Consider the following 18,735-nt stretch of genomic DNA (forward strand, 5'->3'; position numbering starts at 1 on the left):
ACATAAAGGCCAGAAGAGCGCGTTGTGTTGGTTCCTCTGGAACTGGACTCACACGCAGTTGTAGGCTGCCTGACGAATGTGCCGAGAACTTACCAGCAACAGCAGCAAGAGCTCTTAACCACGAGCCTGCTCCAGCCTGGGTGTTTCTCACCACTCATGTTGGGGAGAGGGTTAGGAGGAGAGAGAAATCAAAGAGAAGGGCCCAGCTCCAAACAGAGGCACCGTGGTTCCTGGGAGACCAGCTTCATCACATAACCTTTCCAGATGGTGAACTTTCTAGATTCCTTCTTCAGGAGACAAGGAGAGCCCTCTCTCTCTGTTTCCCAGCATCCTACTGCACTCCTGCTGGTTCTCAGAACCCCCTGCCAAGGGACTGTGGAAGTCAAATAAACTCCCCTTCTTGAAGTGTGACCACGAGTGGCCAGGAACAGAGACGTGAGGCTGAGGGCTCCCTTCCCCTGACCACTCTCTAGATCACTGTACCTCCTTCCCCACCCAGTCTGCCCACATTTGTTTTCCATGGTTGAGACTTCCTCAGAACCAGCCACACATAAGGCTGTGGTGAAGTGTGAGCAGGCCACAGGGACGGGAGGGCGGGGCGGTGGGACGGCAGTGTTTCTGCCATGGGAGCCAGTCCTGTGGGATCCGACAGCTCCTGAGACACAGCAGTGTAAACGAACATCGAGAACACAAACATCAACCGCCAGGGCTTCTCCAGGACCAACCAGGGTCAGATGTGGTTATCAGAAAGAATCAGCCACAGCTCAGGGTCACACAGGTCAGGACAGGAATGTGGAGCCTATGGCTCCATGGGAATGCAGGCCCACAGACACACAGATGAGCCAGATAAGCTCCAGCTGTTTATTACAAAATAATAATGACTCCATATACAAAAGATACTCAAAAACCCCTGGTACAGCCATGGTGGCCTGTACCCCCAGAGCCCCTCCCTTAAGTGGAAGGTCTCAGATTCTAAGGTCTCCAGATAGGAGGGCATTGTACCGGGCAGGTGTGAGGGGCAGGTAGGCACCCACATCCTGGTCCAGGACATAGAGAGGGTCAGACAGCGCACTGGGGTCAAAGCCCTCATTCGCCATCCTGACCTTCTGCTGTTTGAAGGTCTCCGTAGTGGCCAAAGACTCCTGGGGAGAGAAGGGTGTTTTCAAAGAGAGTTGGAGGAAAGGAATTTTGTCCACTTAGTTTGTCACTTAGTGAGTTGCCTGAACTCTGTTCAGGGGCAGATATGAGGCAAGGGGACATTATGTAAAATTAAGAGGAGGTAGCAACAGAGAAAAGCGTGAGTGGGGCCTGAAGAACGAGGGGATAAGGAGGGAGACAGGCCAGTCAGCAAAGAGCTTTCCATGCAAGCATGAAGACCTGGATTCAGTCACCAAAACCTGTAAGCAATGTTGGGAAAAGGTGGAGACGGGAGCACCTCTGGGATTCACTGGCCAACCTACCCTAACTGGTGAGCCTACAAGCCAAGGAGAGACCCTGCCTCAAAGGAGGTGGCTGACATTCCTGAGGAGGATTCCCAAGGCTGTCCTCTGCCTCCATATTCACACGGACACACACCGGAGCATGCACATGTTCTCACACACACAAGATAAAAAGGGAGGGGTGAGAAGCATATGTCTAGCAGGGGAAGTGCCCTTTCTCTTCATGGAGTGTCTTATGTTGGGTCCTTTTGAAGAGTTAGGGAACCACTAACAGCTGCAGATACGTGGGTGAGGGGTTGGGCTGGTTACCTGGAGCCTAAGGAATCGAGGTCGGGCATAAGGTGGCAAGTTCTCAGAAACATGGGCGTAGAGCTGCACAAGGTCCAAAGCCTGCGGAGGCCGCAGGGCCAAGGCTGCCATGCCAGCCCGGCCTTCGTGCCCTGGTGGGTGTGGGAGATACATAAGCCCTTCTGGTCCTGGTGCCTGAGCACTACTATGTGGGGTACCATGCTAGACGACTCCCCACCTTCCATGTCTAAGCACCTGGCACAGTGACTCCATAGACGTTCACCTCCTGAAGGAAGTCCAGGGCCTCGAGGACCTCAGCCACTTCAGTTGTGGCCACATTCTCCCCCTTCCACCTGTTGGGAGAGCAGAGAGAAAAGGAGATGGACTTATAATTTTGCTGAGGAAACAGAGAGGCTAGGGGATAATGTTGCTGACGAAGCCCGAGAAAGAGAGATGGGGTTGGACATGGGATGAGGTGGGGAGAGCATCGAGTTGGGTTTCTGAGGTTTGAATCGCTGAGTCTGAAAGTCTGGGAAGATTGGAAAGTTACAGATACCTGAAGGTATCTCCGGTACGATCATGGAAGTGAAGAAAGTCTTGCTTATCACAGACCAAAAGGTCCCCAGTATTGAAGAAAACGTCCCCAGGCCAGAAGACATCCTTCAACAGCTTCCCCTGGGCCAGTTCTGGAGCCCCAGCATAGCCCAGAAAAGGAGACTGTTGGCTCACCGGGGCCACCAGCAGCCCTGGCTCTCCTGGAAAAATTCTGGGGTCAGGAGTGGGTTACCCAACGTTACCCGGACCCCTAGGCCCCACCCCACCTCAGCTGTCAAGTCCAACCTTGTCTACCAGCTTCATCCCAACCCACGTACAAACCTGGAGATGTGGCCACACAATGCCCCTGGGCATTCCGAATAGGCTCCCCTGTCATGACATCATATCGAATCAAGGAGAAGGGGAAGACGTGCTGGGGAAGGGGAGAGCCACACTGGGTCACCAGCTTCAAGAGCCTCCTTTCTCACTACCCCCTACTGCTCCGGGGTTCTCATGTTCTTCCTGCCTCTCACCTTGTAAAGCCAGGAAGCGCGCCCCACCGCACCCGGCTGTCCTGTGTAGTTGAAAGTAGCCACATTGCCCTCCGTCATTCCATATGTCTCCAGTATCTGCAGAGGTCCAAAGCGCCGCACAAAACGCTCCCAGGTGTCTGGGCGCAGCCCACTGCCCACTGCCAGCCGGACCTTGTGGCCATGCTCTGCCTGGCTCTGGGGTGAGTGAGAGAGAGGCAGGGCTGCAATATCAAGATTCCAGATCCCCAGGGTGAAGTTCTGTTGCTCATTCTCCAGGACCTCCTCCCACCGTGCGCTCCCTCCCTAGGTGTCAGAGGGCTGGTTCAACTGTGGGCTACTGGCAGGTGCTATTTCTTCCCCCGGCTTCCTCTCTCCAGCTTCCAGATGACATCTCAGTGTCGCTTGCTATCTGGCCTGCTCTGAAGCCTACTCACCGGGGGCTGGTTGACAAGGTATCGGCACAGCTCTCCAATGTACTGGAACACCGTCACTCCGTGCTTCTGGCAATCTCCCCAGAACTGGCTAGCTGAGAATTTCGCCTTCAGCACCACCGTGGCCCCTGCCAGGAAAGGGAGGGAGATGAAGAGGTGACCCTAGGGCAGGAGAGATGGCTCAGAGGTTAAGAGCACTGGCTGTTCTTCCAGAGGTCCTGAGTTCAATTCCCAGCACCCACATGGTGGCTCACAACCATCTGTAATGAGATCTGGCGCCCTCTTCTGGCCTGCAGGGATACATGCAGGCAGAACACTATATACATAATAAATAAATAAATCTTAAAAAAAAAAAGAGGTGATCCTAACCACCTCTGCTCCCTGGAAGGACCTGCTGGAACCGGGTCTTTAGAAGGTTGTGGTGGCCGAACTCTTTCTCACTTGTGTTTGGCAAGGCTAATATTTCTTTCTGGATTGATACAACCTTTCTCCTTTGTCTCCCTGAAGTCTAGAGTCTGTGAACTGTGTAGTCTCCATAGTTGCTCAGCCTGTGTCCCAGAGTGGGTAATGTTTCCTACTATATATCAGGACTTTCTACAGTAGGGACTGCCTGCCTCTGCATAGGACTCAGGACACCTCTCCAGCAAGGCAGGCATCGAAGGTACTTCTGCACTTGCTGAAGCAGTGGTTCTTAACCACTGAGTCACACATCAGATATTTATATTACGATTCATAACAGTAGCAAAATTACAGTTATGAAGTAGCAATGAAATAATTTTATGGCGGGGTGGGGGGGGAATCACCACAGCATGAGGAACTGAATTAAAGGGTCACAGCATTAAGGAGGTTGAGAACGACTGTGCTAGGGGAGTATATGAGGAAGACTGACCAATGCCCAAGCAGCCCACAATGCCCAGCAGGGAGCCAGACATGTGGTACAGTGGGAGCGCGAGGTAGATCACATCCTTCTGGTGGACTCCACACAGCTGGTAGAACCCCTGGCATTGCAGGACCTTCAGGTGACTGATGCGAGCAGCCTTGGGCAGGCCTGAAGGGTGGCAAGAGGGGACAGTCAGATGAAGTGTCTGAGCTCTGTGTCCTGTGGACGTGGGTAGTTTGGGGAGTGCAAGGAGAGAAGCTGTGCCTGGGATGGTGTCCAGAGTGACCTGAAAGTTTAAGAGGCCCCAGTCCTCTCCCCAGACCTTGTCACACCCTCTGCCTCGGTGTCTGGCCTCACCAGTAGTGCCAGAGGTGAAGATGTACAGGCAGGTGTCCATTATGCTCTGCGGGGCAGAGAGGTACCCAGGCACTGGCTCATCCACTTGGGCTGCTGCCTCAGTCATCAAATTGCTGATTCCAGCAAGATGAGTTTCAGGGCCCGTCGCCCACAGGTGGAGCCCCATGGCTCTCAGGGCCGGCAGGTCCGGCTCCAGGGACTCCAGGAACTCTGCAGGGATGGGCAAAGGCAGCTTCATGGCTCTCCAGCTACCCTAAAGCCTTCATCGCCTGTTGGTTTGCTCTCTGTCCCTGTGAAATGCTCTGGGGTGAGAGGGTGGCACTATGGGTGTCCCATATCGCACCTGGGACCTGTAATCTCACGGCCTGGGAATCCTTTGGGTTCGGCACCATCCCTTCCCAAACCCAGGGCCTCTTATTCCCACTCACTTCTGCAACTCCTTCCGGGACCAGACACGCCCCTTCTGGCGCCGCACCTTACCTGGAGCCAGCACCATCGCGCTGGCACCGCAGCTGCGGAGGCAGTGCAGCAGGGGCCCTCGGCGTAGGGCGGTGGGCACGAAGGCCGTGCGCAGGCCGGCTTTGGCCAGTCCGAACCAAAGCCATAGGAATTCCGGGCCGGCGGGGAGGAGCAGCGCCACCGTCGCCCCGGGTGCCAGAGGGGGTGCGGTCGTCCCTCCTCCCGCCGCCGCGGAGTCTCGGGCGGCAGACGCCGCGCGTGCGCCTTCCTCGGTGCTGCTAGCGCCCGTGCCGCCGCCGCCGCCGCCACCGCGGTCCCCGGCCCAGCCGCGTGCGTGCAAGAAGGCGCGAGCAGCCCGGTTGCTCTCGCGCTCTGCGTCCGCGTAGCTGAAGCGCCGTGCTCCGTGAATGAGGAAGGTGTGTGCCGGACGCTCCCGGGCCAGGTGCGCGAGGCGCCAGGCCAGGCTGCAGCCGCCCTCGGGGCTCTCCGGGTCTGCGGCTGCTGCGGCCAGCGCGCGATCTCGAAGGGCCCGTTTGCAGCGGAGGGCGCGCACTGTGAAGGCCAGGTCGGCCAGCAGCCAGCGCAGCTGAGGCCAGAGGTCCAGCTTCAGCAGCAGAGGCAGCAGCAAGAGTAGGGGCAGCAGCAGCAAGAGGGCCGCCATGGTGCCCTCTTCGTCTGGTCCGCCCTGGTCGCTCGCACACACTCCGGGTGGTCCCTCCTGAAACACTGAGCTTGGTCAGGCTCGGAGAACACTAGTCCCTGGGATCGTGGCGCGCGTGCGCTGGCACCCGCCCTTCCCACCCAGCCTCTGCGGTGTGGCGCGGGAGCCAGGAGTGGGGGGCGGCCCGGCCCTCCCCACAGACCAGGCCCCGCCCTCGGCGCACAGGCTTTGGAATTTGGCTGCTGGTGGCCAGCAGCCTGCAAGAGACTAAAGAGGTGCCTATCCTCAACCCTACTGCTGTGCGTGCGTTCTCAGGGCCCGTCTAAAGCTACTGGCTGGCTGAAGGAGTCCTGGTCCAGGAGCCAGGGCGCATCTGTCATTCTTTCCTTTGGTGGTTCTTTATCACCCGTGATGGTATGGTACGATTACTCTCTTTCCAAGGAGACTGAGGAATTTGGCCTCTGGCCCGTTTGGTTCTGCAAGTCCGGGCGGGACATCCAGATCCACGTGCGGCCTCCAGCTAGCAGCAGCAGCAGCCCCAGGGGATGGGTGGGGTCCTGAGAGTTAAGTAGGGGAAAGGTGGAGGCCAGACTGCCAGATTTGGGGAGGGAGGCCCTTCATTTTAGGCAAGGATACAATAATTGGGACCAGCCAGCAAATGCTTCCCATCCTGGTTTTAACAAGCATGGATACTGGGGATGGGAAGAGGAAGAAGGGAGGTTTCGATTTTAAAAGGAGCAGTGGCTTTCAAGGAGCATGGATTCTCTGGAGAGTCAGATGTCTAGGCTGACTCAAAGGGAGGCTATGCAGCGTCTTCACGCCACAGCAAGGCCTCGGATGTTCAGGGAGCTGAAAGCATAGCCGGGCTGCTTCTCTGCTGCAGCCAGACTAGGAGGGTCTCCTATCTCTGGTATTAGAACTCATCCTCTCCTTCAAAACTCAACGTTGAGCACCCTTTCCTGCCAACCCCTTACAACGAATGCTTAATACAGCAGAGGGCAAATACTGGCTTTTGAACAATCTGGAATTGTGCACACGTGTATTCACGGGTGGGGAGGCCCAAAGTGGAGGTCAAGATCCTCCATCTCACTCAGTGAGGTGAGCTCGCCAATATTTGTGTAACTAGCTAGCCACCTTACTGCCTTCTGAGCACTGGGCTCACAGGCAGGCCACCACATCCACATATCATGTACATGGGTTCAGAGGTCCTAACTCTGTTCCTCACACTTGTGCTGGATCTCCTGAGCCTTCTCCCCCGGCACCCTCTGAAAGATGAAGTTCCTGAGAAGCAATGGGCAAGGCCAGCCCGTGGGGACATGGTGCCAACATCAGCTTCTAAGTGGAGGAAAAGGTCAGATGCCTGACTCACACTTTCAGTGGTTAGGGTAGCCAATCCCTCCTGTAGACGTTGTGTGTGTGTGTGTGTGGGGGGGGGGGCGGCACAAGTAAAGGCTCAGCCTAAACAGAGGCACTCACACACAGGATGAACACAGATGTCGACTCAGGCACAAAAGATGCTCTGGCCTGTTTCATTATCACTTAAAAACAATTTTAAAACTCGATTATCTTTGCCAAAAGAAAAAGCAAAAACAGAACCACAGAAATCAGGCCATTTGACAGTTCTGAGGAACTTGCCTCTGGGACTCCCCTGGGCTCTGGCTCAGCTTGAAGTGTCAATGTTGGGCCAACCCAAGCATCCCAGGCGCAGCAAGAGGCTCTCACGCTGTCAGCAGGTTCTTTTCTGAAGGCTGTGGCATCTGCCCAGATGGGCACTGCCCGCACCAGGTCAGATGCCCATTTCACACTGGCGTACAGACCACCGTCCACAGACTACAAGTCTGTTCAGAAAATGCAGACTGAGGGGAAGCAGGAGGAACGCCCATTCCTGCAGCATCTGCTGTCATCCTGGCTTCTCTGTCCAAATGGCTCTTTGGAGACTGGGGGAGGAGCCAAAGGCTAAGGACTTCCACCATGATCTGGTTTTGCACAGTCTCTGGCTGCTGCGAGAACCTACCCGTGGGAGCAGCAGTCCAGAGGGGTGCAAAGAGCTGGAGACCCTGGGATAGAGGGGGTGGGCTGCATGGAAGTTTCTCAGGCTGGGCCACAGGAAGCAGCTCGATCCTACCCCAAGTGAAGGGGGCTAGGCAGGGTATACCCTTGCGTCTCTCAGGCTGGGGCGGGGTGGGAACACCAGGCCTCAGTCACTGTCAGAACCCACAGCAGAGGAGCCTTTTCGTTTTCGTTTGGTGGGCTTAGGCTTCGTATCTTCTTCCTCCTGGAAGGAAAAGGGGGGGGGGCAGAAGGCGATTACTAACCTGGGTACTCTACCTGTGCCCATCACCCCTCCTCCTGCACACTGGCCTGGGCACTCTACCTGTGCCCATCACCCCTCCTCCTGCACACTGGCCTGGGCACCCTACCTGTGCCCATCACCCCTCCTCCTGCACACTGGCTATGGGTCTCACCGAGGCACTGCTGGAACCCGACTCTTCTTCAGCATTCGGGGGCTGGGCAGCATTCTTTCGGCTTCGAGGGCTGGACAGAGCTGCCTTCCTCCGGCTCTTGGGTGGCTTAGTGGAAGAGTCCTCGTATTCCTCGGCCAGGGAGAAGAGGTCGCTGAACCTGAGAGGATTAGGCTTCCTGAGATGGGCATCCTGCCCAGGCCCTCCCTCCGTGTTCTCAGTACCTAACCTAGTCTGTTTCTCAAACCCAGGATCCTGCTGGTCAGTAAGCTATGTCCCCAGCAGCCCTCACTCCCCACTATTTCCCGAAGCAGAAGGGGCTCACTTCATCTTGTGGGCCTCGTCACAGCTCGCCTGGACATGCTGCAGCGCCTGGAGGATTGGTGTCTGGCTGAAAACTACAGAAGTGAGAGGAGGGAAGACAGTTAATGTGTCAGGTAGCTGACTGCACAGCATCCAAAGTTGTTTCTTCTGTGGGTTTGAACAGTGGTCTTGATATCTCATCCCTGCCCCCCGACTGGCTGGAGGGAATTTGAACCAGGGCAGCACCTCCCCCAAAATAGCCGAAGAGGAAGGAAGCAGGAAAGGAGGCAGCATACAGTTCTGCTTGGTGTTGGCTAGGTTGAGTCTTAGGTTGTCTAGGTGCTCTAGGATCTGTTCCAGGGTCAGCTGGGCCAGCTTGCTGCTAGAGCTCCTGAGGCTGCATGGGGAGACAGGGGTTAAACACTCTCCACTCCACCAGGGGCCCTCCTTAGGTCACAGCAGTCCTCAAGGACACAGGGCTGGGGGGAGGGCTCAGGGGGTATGCACTTGTGGGACTCAGGGATGGTCCTGCATTAGAGGTGCAGCACCAGCAAGCCACCATGCCCGGGCAGCCTGCCCTGGTGATGAGCTACTGCGCTGCACAGGGCTGTGCGGGGACGGTGCCCCACCTCTGCCTCTTGCGCGGAAGGCTGTTGTTCTTGATGAGCAGGGCCTTGATGTGCTCGGCCAGCAGCTCATCGTGCTTCATGCACCAGTGCCTCAAGATGCTGGTAGTGAACTGGTCGTCGGGGTGGCAGGGCCTGCTCAGCACCATCTTTACCATCTCCTCACTGGGCCTGTGGATGAGAGCATGCTGGGGGCCATGCACACACAGGGGTCTGGCCTCGGGAGCTGCTACATCTCTTGACGATGACTGATTTTCTACCCCCCGGCCTCTTTGCCCCTGCAGCTTCCTACTCTCACATCTCTTCCCCTTCTCTTTGGGCCAAGGCATTCCTGGTTTCATTCTCCGAAGAAGCAGATGAGAAGTGAGATTCTCCTACTTTTGTGGTGGTAGGAGGCATGCCTATGTATGTCAAGAATGAGGCCCTGACTTCCCCCAGAGCAGGCAGGGGAAGACCCAGGAAGCAGAGGGACACAGAGCATGCTAGACATATGCCCCTTAGTCCCACAGTCCTGTACTGCTGTCACCTTAGGTCAGCTGAATACCCAGCCTGCGGGAGGAGCAGCAGGGAGGGTGGGAAGCTGCAGACCCCACAGGACCCTCCCTGACTTCCCACTTCCTCTAGGAAGTGCAGCCATTTCTAGGTCTCAGGCAAGACAGGAATAAGATGGAAGCAGGCTGCACTCCCAGCACTTGTGGGGCAGGGGCAGAAGAACCAATCATGACCTCAGGCTCAAGACTATGTAGAGGCCAGCATGGGCTATAAGAGACCCTGCCTCAAAACCAAACACAGACAAACACAGACAAACACAGACAAAAGAAAAAGATTTGGGCTGGGCAGTGGCGGCGCATGCCTGTAATCCCAGCACTCGGGAGAGGCAGGCGGATCTCTGTGAGTTCGAGGCCAGCCTGGTCTACAGAGCTAGTCCAGGACAGGCTCCAAAGCTACACAGAGAAACCCTGTCTTGAAAAACCAAAAAAAAAAAAAAAAGAAAAAGAAAAAGAGTTGGAAAAGGACCATGATTGCCCCTGACCTTCCCTGTGGCAGTCTGGGGAGCAGCAGAGAACAGGACTGTCCAGTCCCCACCTCCCCACCTCCCACTTCTGAGGGCGGCCCAGGGAGCTGCTTATTTGTGAGTCAGCCAGGGGGAGGGCAGGGACAGGCAGATGGCCATGGCAGGACAGCAGGACCAAAGGAGCAAAGCTCAGTATCCTTTGGAATGTTGAGGCCTGGAGCCACCCGTTTGGAACTCACTTCTCTCTTCGGAGCTGAAGCAGGAGACAGGACAGGGCCTCCGGGTGTTCTGTTGGGGAGGAGAGAGGTTTTTCAGGGGAATGTATCATTTCAGGAGGTCAGGTGAGTACGTGAGTACTTCTCCGATCCCCTAGCCAACAACCACTGGAACAGAAAGAACAGTCTTGTTCCAAGAACCAGGAAGAACCAGTGCCTTCACTCAGTCTGGAGCTGCTGAGGCCTGGTGCCCTGCTCAGAGAAGGCCTGCAGGGCTAACTCTGGTGCACAAGTGCATCTTGGTGGTGTGGAGTGGGACTCTGGGTCACCTCAGAAGCCTGAAGGCCCCACCTTCTTCTAGCCCATAGCCCACAGTCCTACTCACCCTTGTATTTGAGGTGCTGCAGGATAGGGATAATGGTCTCCAAGGGGATGTTATGGGCCAGGAAGAGCTGCCAGGCACAGTACTGCTCAAAGGTTTCCCAGTCCAGGCTCTGAACTGGAAGAGACAGGAGAGACCCTTCTGTCTGTCTGCCTGCCTGCCACCTCTCACACATATACACTTGGTTAATCCACTGACTAGTAGCACCCCAAACAGACAGAGCCCAAATCTAGATCCTGTTTCTTCCCAGACAACACCGACTGCTACTGTTTTTGGAGGGCTGCAACATTCCCAGCAACCCACGGGCTGGAGAGGGGAGGGTGAGGAGCCTTTCTATGCTACAGAGCAAGACACAGACATCGGTGGCATGGTGCTCTCTCTCTCTCTCAATTTTCTATGCCCAGAACTACTTTGCTGTCACTGTTAAACACAAAGCTGACGTCCCAGGCACCTGAAGACCCGGTGACTTACTGAGTATGTTGAGGACTGAGTCCTTTCGAAACATGACCAGGTTCCCCATCATCACATGGCACACCAGCTCCTGGAGCTATGGAAAAGGAAACATCAGACCCATTAGCTCTAAAAGGAAGGATGACACACAATTTGGAAGGGTGAAGGAGTCAGGTACAACAGCAACAGGGCTTGCAGAACACAGGCCTGTTATGGAAAACTACCCACACCCTGGTGTCAGAGGCAAGGAACCGCGTCTGTCTGGCCTGAGCCAGACCTGAAGTGAGAAGACCCTGGGAGGCTGGGCTCTGACCTGATGTGGGGAGGGAAAGGCACAGGAAGGGTTCTCATCTGAGTCCTTCTACGAGCGGGGACTGAGTGGACGTGAGGAGAAACGAGATCCACCCCATTCAGACAGGGACTCTGCAAAACTACAATCTCAGCTGGGTGTGGTGGTGCTCGCCTTTAATCCCAGCACTTGGGAGGTAGAGGTAGGCGAAGCTGGAGGCCAGCCTGGTCTACAAGGTGGGTTGCAGGACAGGCAGGGTTATACAGAGTACATGGGAGCTATAATCTCTAGGAGTCCTGTGTATGGAGGTCAAGTAGAAATGCCCAAATATTTGTATTCTTAGGCGAAGAGAAGGTCAGGCAAGAGTAAACACACATGTATGAGCATGCACACACATCTGTCCATGCTCAGATTTCCCTGTGCAAACAGGAACTTCCAAAGAACATGGAGAAATATCAGGGAAGATGGCCTTGACCCCAGCTTCTCTCTTGGACTTTGCTTTGCCCTAATGGCCTGAAGGGCACCCACGTCCAGGCCTAGAGAGGGAATGCGGACCCTGCTTTCCCTAGTCCTGCCCTGCAAGCCTTGTTGGAGGTGTCAAAGGTCATGTTCACCTGTGCAGAGTCAATCACAGCCACGATCATGTTCAACAGCTCCCCGCTTCTCAGGGTCTCATCCGGAAACTAGACAGAAAAAGACAGGTGATGGGGGCGGGAACGTGGGCGGGACCCCCGGCTTTCACCTAGCCTCCCCACCCCACCATAAACTAGGGTTCTGGTCCTGCACAGAAGCAAACAGCTACAAATCGGGGAATCTGAGCCTTGTAAGCCCCAGGTTTCAGTATCTGTGTATGTCCATTGTGAGCGGACGGACGGGGCTGGGAGGGAGGAAGGGGGCGGGAGATAAAGCTAGAGCGGAAAAGGGCTTGGACCCAATGGCCGGTTCTGTTCTCTGCATGCCTGGCAATGGAGAAGCCCAATCTGAGCCGTCTTGGCCACAGAAAGTCAGAGCCAGCCTGTGTCTGGGGCTGTGTGAGGTCCCAGGTAGAGAGGGAGAATGCGATGCCACCTATGCACCCCTCCCTCCAGGCCTGGCTAGGATCACAGTTCCTTCTGCCATGCCCACACCCTAAGCCTCATTTCCCCCTTCCTGGGAACTTTTGCCAAGAGGAGGAAGAGCTCATCTCTCCCCTCTATCCCAGCTCTGAGAGAAGATTTCAAACCAACAGGGAAATGAAAGTGGGTCTCTACTGCAGAAGCGCTGGCCTCGTAGACATCAAAGAAGCTTTGGAGATAGGAACAGGGACCTATCCGTTTCAGGAGCCCTGTCCTGGCCCAGAGGACACACCTAAACCCGAGAAGCCAAGTAAACAGGCAGAGACTGCAGCTCACATCAGAGCTGACCCAAAGAATACAACTTTTGAGAAAAACTTCAACTTATAACACGGGGGAGAAGACAGCCACGTATGCACACAAAGACCACTAGTCAGTGGTGCACGGATGGCAACTCAAGAGTATGCAGTAGCACTTGGGAGGCTGAGGCAGGGGGATCGCCTTTTAGCCTACAGTCAGCCTGGGCTTCCTTGTGAATTTCAAGCCAATCAGGGCTACAGAATGAGCGTGTCTCAAACAAGTGAGTGCACACTGAGGCGCTCATCTCCTGTGAGCCCTGCACGGCTGCCATCTCCCGCCCCACAGGGACCGCGTGGAGACTGACCTCTGTGTAGATGGACGGCGTGAGGTGGCAGAGCAGGCGCACGTCATCCTCCTGGCAGGCCTTCATGTCCATCATGAGGCAGGTGTGCAGGTCACCCAGCTGGGTAGCCTGGGCAAACGACTCGTACAGGTTCATCTTCCCCGCGGCAGCTTTGCTACAAAACCAGTGAGTGGGACCTAAGCCAGCAGTGCACCCACCATCCCTAGAGGTGCCCATTCCACCCTGCAAGCTCTGCGGAGGGACCCACATCGCTCCTTGCCTTCCTCAAGAGTCTAGCAACTTCAGGGTCAGGAGACACCTTTCTCCCCCAATACTGGCTTTTGTTTGTTGTGTTTGATTTGTTTGGGACAGGGTCCCACTTTATAGCCCTGGCTGACCTTGAACTCACTTCATTATGTTGACCAGGCTGACTCTGAACTTAGGGAGATCTACTTGCCTCTGCCTTCCAAAGAAAGCTAGTATTAAAGTGTACACCACTATGCCCAGCGTCCCCACAGCAGCTATAACCACCAGCAGGGACTGTACTGACTCCTGGGAGTAGAGGAAGAAAAGAAGGGCTCCTCTCAAGCTGGAGAAGTAGCAACCAACATCATGTACAAAGCCTAAATTGGAACTGAGGCTTAAATGTAAGAATTAAAAGCATGTGGCCCTCAGACAAGAAAATATATGAAGCTGGGCCTGGTAGCATATGCTTATAATCCCAGCACTCAGGAGGATGAGGCAGGAGGATCTTTGGAGGTTCTGAAAACCTGTCTCAAAATGAAACCAAGAGCTGGGCGTTGGTGGCGCACGCCTTTAATCCCAGCACTCGGGAGGCAGAGCCAGGCGGATCTCTGTGAGTTCGAGGCCAGCCTGGTCTCCAAAGCGAATTCCAGGAAAGGCACAAAGCTACACAGAGAAACCCTGTCTCGAAAAACCAAAAAAGAAAGAAAGAAACCAAACAAACAATAAAAACTCCATGTAGGCCAGTTAGTACTTGGGAGGCGGAGGCAGAAGGATCAGGGGGTTCAAGGCTATCCTTGGCAAAGCAAGTTTGAGACTGACTTCAACAGGTGAGACCATCTCAAAAACAAAATAAACCAGACATGGAGGTGCACGCCTTTAATCCCAGCACTCAGGAAACAAAGGCAGGCAGATCTCTGAGCTCAAGACCAGCCTCATCTAGAGTGAGTTCTAGGACAGCCAGGGCTATTTCTGAGTCCCTCTGTACACAGAGAAACTTTGTCTTGGAAAAAAAAAAAAGAAAAAGAAAAAACAAAAACAAGGGCTGGAGAGATGGCTCAGCTGTTAAAAAAAGAGACCCAGGTTCAATTCCCAGCACCAACATGGCAGTTCACAACTATCCATAACTTCAGTTCCAAGGGATCTGACACCTTTACACAGACATACATGCAGGCAAGACATCAATGCATATAAAATAGGAACAAGTAGACAATTAAAAAATGTCTGGGGTCTGAAGAGATGGCTCAGAGGTTAAGAGCACTGGCTGTTCTTCCAGAGGACCTGTGTTCAATTCCTAGCACCCACATGGTGGCTCACAACCATCTGTGATGGGATCTGATGCCCTCTTCTGACATAAAGCCACACATGCAGACTGAGCACTCATATACATCAAACAATAAATAAATATTTTTAAAAAATGTCTGAAAAAAGGCCCAGCAGTGGTGGTGCTCGCCTGTAATCCCAGCACTTGGGAAGCAGAGGCAGATGGATCTCTGCAGAGCGAGTTCCAGGACAGCCAGGACTGTTACACAGAGAAACTGTCTGGAATAGCAAGGGTGGAGGGGATCTCATGTAGCTAAGGCTGGCCTGGAACTCCTGCACGTACCTCCAAAGTGCTGAGACTGCCAGAGACTAGACCTCCAGAGAACTGGGGGTGGGGTGGGGGCATGATCTAATGGCAAGATTGGGAGGCACTGGGCATTTCCTGGAGCTTCTGGCCCAGATGGAGGCACTGGAGCATGTATTCACATTGTTCCTGGCCCTTCTCTTCTTGGCTGTTCTGAGTGAGCAGCTTCCTCTGCCACAAGCCCATGATGCCCATGGCTACGATGTTCTGTCTTACTACAGGCCTAAAAGAACAGAGCCCGCAGACCCTGTGCCAAGCGGCTGTAACCGCCGCTGAAACCATGAAGCTGCATACATTGTCCTCTAAGTTTTTCTCACTGTGTCACAGTGAAGTAAAATTTACTACCACAGGATGTATGGACCCTGGATTTAACCCCCAGCACCCAAACTAACAAACAAAATGGACTGTGCTGCTATGGGTAGCTTAAAGGGGAGGGGACTGGTGTGTCGAACAGAGGCTGCCTCTCCAGAATGCCCCAACACCACCTAGAAGACAGAGACCACACCCACCTTGCCCTCAGGTAGTAGAGCAGGTGGTAGCCGATCTTGGGTTGTTTTTGATACAGCTCGGACAGAAGGTCCAGAAGCAGTGAAAAGCTGCTGTTGTCCTCCTGCATCTGGCACAGGTTCCTAGACGGGGCGGAAGAAGACCGTCACCTAGAGCAGACTCTCCCAAGGGTTGTCTCCCCACCCAGCACCGCCTTCTCCCTGGAGGACAGGGACATCCGTGCATGTCAGGAAGAAGGCAGGCAGTCAGCTCTTCAGCTGAGGGTTTACCTGAATATTAGGTAGAGAGGCTTCCCTACAGATTCCTCCAGGGACCTAAAAGAGGAAGGTTCAAGAGAGTCTACATGAAGGGAGAGTCTCTATAGGCAGATAATACGGAAGACTAGGCATCTAACCCACTCCTTTCCTACCCAAAGGCAAACTTCCTGCTGCCTAGTGGTTTGGGAACAGACAAACAGGCCCCCAACACAGAAGCATAATCAGAGGATGTCATCCTCACTGAGGAATAGACTCTTGCCCTTCAGCCAAGTCAGGCCAGGGGCCAGTCCCTCCAGAAGCAGCAAAGCTTGGGGCCACTGACCCGGCCGCAGGCCTGGAAAAACAGGGCAGGGTTGCTGGCCCACTGCCCAGGACTCTCAGGGCCCATCAGTACATGTGAGCATGGAAACACCACATGAAGAGGATTTTTCTCAAGTCTATAGTGATGTGTGCCTCGGATCTGGGTTGGAAGAGCACTCTGGCTTCTGAGGCCCAGGGTGCCAGAGATGAGCCTTACTCTTCAGTGACCTCTTCAGGCAACACCTCCCCTCGAAAGTGGGCCTTGAAGAGCTCCTGTAGGCAGGAAGCAAGGACAGACAGCTGCTCCGAGTCAAAGTCTTCCTGGTGACAAGACAAGGGAGGAGGAGACATTAGCACCCAGAGGCTCTGGGTCCACCTGTGTCTACCTCCCAGCTCAGCTCACTCATGTTCCCTGCCTCAGGAGGGTTCATCTGGGGGAAGGGAAGGCAGGCGTTCCATTCCCAGTGAGGCATGTGTGAAGAGCTGTAAGCTGGGAAGGTTTGGACTGCTTTCTCCCTCAGAACTGGGTTCCCCACTTACCTCCAGGACCTGGTCCACAATTTCCTGCATGACCTCACATTGGGCCTCTGTGTCACTACAGCACAGAAGTGAGAGGAAATCAGTAACAGCAGGGGTGGGACACATGCCAAGCTGTGTACATGCACATGCAGACTCACAGGGAGCTATGAGCTCCCAGCTCAGGGGGGATGTCTGGGTAGCACCTGCTATTCTGTGGGCAGAGGCCCGCAGAAGTCCAGGACAACACTCACTTGCCTTGCCCCAGTCCACAGTGGCTCTTACCTCCAGAATCCAGAAAGTGGGGCCTCAAGGTGTTAGGGGCTCCCCTATTCCCAGCCCATGGTCTAACAGCCAAAGACATGTCTCACGAAGCTCCAACTGGCCCTCCAGACCCCACCACCCACCCACACTTTCTAGGTAGCAGGAAGCACCCGGACTGGACCTCCTAAGGTATGGAGCAGGGTTTGTACCCACCTTCCTTTCTGTAGCTGCAGCACTTTGTCCCTTAGGGATTCGTCCAACTGATCGAGGTAGGGGGTGACATCAACCGGCTCCTCCACAACAGTCTCCTTGATGGGGTGGAAGCGGAACTCTCTCTTCTTCCCTGAGGATAGTTTGTTAAGACTCTAGCACCAGAGACAGTGCCCATGAGCGAGTTACCTGTTCCCTCCTCACAGCCTGTGCACCTGTTTACTCAGTGTGGTGAGTCCCAGACTGTACGCATGCTCCAGCGCATACCCACAAACAGGCAGGACCACTTGGTCTACCCGCCTGCCTTTAGTGTCAAATGCTAAGCTCTGGACCACTGGCCCTCATCCAATAACACACAACACTCAAACCTCATGGGCAAAGAGGTAGTACACAAAGACTGTAGCTAGGCTACCTGAGAACTAGGGCTTAGGCTACCACAGCTCCGACACTCCCTGCTGCTAACCTTACCTTTGCTATTGAGATCCTCCTCATCGTCACTGAAGGCTGCCTCTGCATTGTCATAGCAACTCTCGTCCTTATCTGACAGATGGTTGTCCATTTCCATGGAAACAGGCTCTTCAATTTTGACTTGTGAGTAAAGAGAGAGACTATGATTGCCTGCTGTGTCCCCCAGTACACCCCATGCTTCTGCGAACGAAACTAGTGGGAAAATGCAGTTTATGTCCTAGATGGGACCCTGCTGGAAGGCCAAACCTGCCTGGTCAGTTCTGTGACCCACCTAGAGGAAGGGACAGCACAAGACATGACTTCTCCATGTCAGCTGACGAGCGAGGCCCAACCTTTTCTTTTCTGAAACAGGGCTTTCTGTATCCCAGGGTACCCTTGACCCCCTGGTCTCCTGCTTCCACCTCCCAGGTACTAAGATTACAGGCATACGCTGCCAAGCTCAGCTCTAGGGACGTTTATTAGTGCTCCTTAATTTAAAACCAAGTTGGAAAGTAGTGCTTGGCTTAAGCCCTTATACCAAAACAAAAAATTGTGGGAACCAGTCTGGCAGATGGCAGTCTGAAGTCAGGAACAAAATGAACATGACAGGATGTGAGGAGGGGCCTGGACTAAGGACTGGGAGACAGGTGCGGGGCAAGGGACCGCTCTGAGGCAAGTGTCCCAAGAAAGCCTTGCATTCACTGAGAGATCACTGGGGAAAGCGAGCATGGGAGCGCTGAGTGAGGGTTCAATGGAGACTAGACGGCCGGCTGTCTGTGGGCAAGTCCGTACCTTCCACAGGTGGGGAGGGCGAGCTGCAGAACTCAGGGAATTTCTCTCGAAGCATGGCCCGCAGTTCCTTATCCAACTTAGGGTTGTCAAACAGGGGAGCCAAGTGTCTAATGGAGAACACAGATGATGGTCACATCAGAGCTGCTCACTGCCATCTCAGTGTGGACACACAGGCCGAGCAGCACTTCAGAGTCAACGGGGCAGGCAGGAAGGCCTTTGAAGCCTCCGGTAACAGGATGGCAAGTTAGAAATTCCAGAGTCAAGGGGACATTAGTCTTTCTGTCCACAGCACTACTTACACCTGTTAGGGAAGGAGTCAGCGGTGGTGTGACAGTATCTGGATGCCATCTGACCCAGAGGGGATTGGACCTAATGAAAAGTGGGAGAGTCCCCTACCCCTAACACACAAATTCCTTACGCCAAGACTCGTTTCTCCACAATGTGGTTGAGGGAAGAAAAGACGCCCTGCCGCACGTGGCCTTCCAACGGTGGGTAGAAGTTAGGAATGATCTAGAAGGGAAGAAGTGGAGGAATAAGTCCAACGTTCTGCTGG

The 18,735-nt window shown here is 54.5% G+C and overlaps 2 protein-coding genes across 3 annotated transcripts in view; both read right to left on the reverse strand.

Annotated features, from left to right (window-relative positions):
* Positions 1-841: 841 nt before the first annotated feature.
* Slc27a3 (solute carrier family 27 member 3) lies at positions 842-7,270 on the reverse strand. 2 transcript variants are annotated; one of them, XM_036190107.1, is made up of 11 exons: positions 7,218-7,270; positions 4,943-5,639; positions 4,463-4,672; positions 4,115-4,273; positions 3,229-3,353; positions 2,795-2,989; positions 2,604-2,715; positions 2,284-2,482; positions 1,983-2,080; positions 1,749-1,879; positions 848-1,142 (listed from the first exon to the last, which is right to left on the reverse strand). In XM_036190107.1, exons 2-11 carry the CDS (start codon positions 5,580-5,582, stop codon positions 966-968), a joined length of 2,046 nt encoding a protein of 681 aa, XP_036046000.1. In that variant the 5' UTR covers positions 5,583-5,639; positions 7,218-7,270; the 3' UTR covers positions 848-965. The 2 variants fall into 2 exon arrangements, with proteins under 2 accessions (XP_036045999.1, XP_036046000.1); XM_036190106.1 differs by lacking the exon at positions 7,218-7,270 and having other exon boundaries at positions 842-1,142; positions 2,604-2,694; positions 4,943-5,637.
* Ints3 (integrator complex subunit 3) overlaps positions 7,067-18,735 on the reverse strand; it is a 44,557-nt gene continuing 32,888 nt past the window's right edge. The window contains exons 13-30 of the mRNA XM_036190105.1: positions 18,601-18,692; positions 18,183-18,289; positions 17,412-17,531; positions 16,947-17,076; positions 16,494-16,548; positions 16,171-16,274; positions 15,666-15,710; positions 15,399-15,518; positions 13,041-13,194; positions 11,939-12,007; positions 11,057-11,132; positions 10,589-10,702; positions 10,228-10,276; positions 8,977-9,144; positions 8,644-8,744; positions 8,370-8,442; positions 8,048-8,204; positions 7,067-7,857 (exon numbers count right to left, since the gene is read on the reverse strand). Coding sequence (XP_036045998.1) covers positions 7,780-7,857; positions 8,048-8,204; positions 8,370-8,442; positions 8,644-8,744; positions 8,977-9,144; positions 10,228-10,276; positions 10,589-10,702; positions 11,057-11,132; positions 11,939-12,007; positions 13,041-13,194; positions 15,399-15,518; positions 15,666-15,710; positions 16,171-16,274; positions 16,494-16,548; positions 16,947-17,076; positions 17,412-17,531; positions 18,183-18,289; positions 18,601-18,692 — 1,812 coding nt within the window. The 3' untranslated portion in view covers positions 7,067-7,779. The remainder of the gene's footprint in view (positions 7,858-8,047; positions 8,205-8,369; positions 8,443-8,643; positions 8,745-8,976; positions 9,145-10,227; positions 10,277-10,588; positions 10,703-11,056; positions 11,133-11,938; positions 12,008-13,040; positions 13,195-15,398; positions 15,519-15,665; positions 15,711-16,170; positions 16,275-16,493; positions 16,549-16,946; positions 17,077-17,411; positions 17,532-18,182; positions 18,290-18,600; positions 18,693-18,735) is intronic.

Source organism: Onychomys torridus, chromosome 6, assembly GCF_903995425.1.
Source record: "Onychomys torridus chromosome 6, mOncTor1.1, whole genome shotgun sequence".
Classification (NCBI taxonomy): domain Eukaryota; kingdom Metazoa; phylum Chordata; class Mammalia; order Rodentia; family Cricetidae; genus Onychomys; species Onychomys torridus.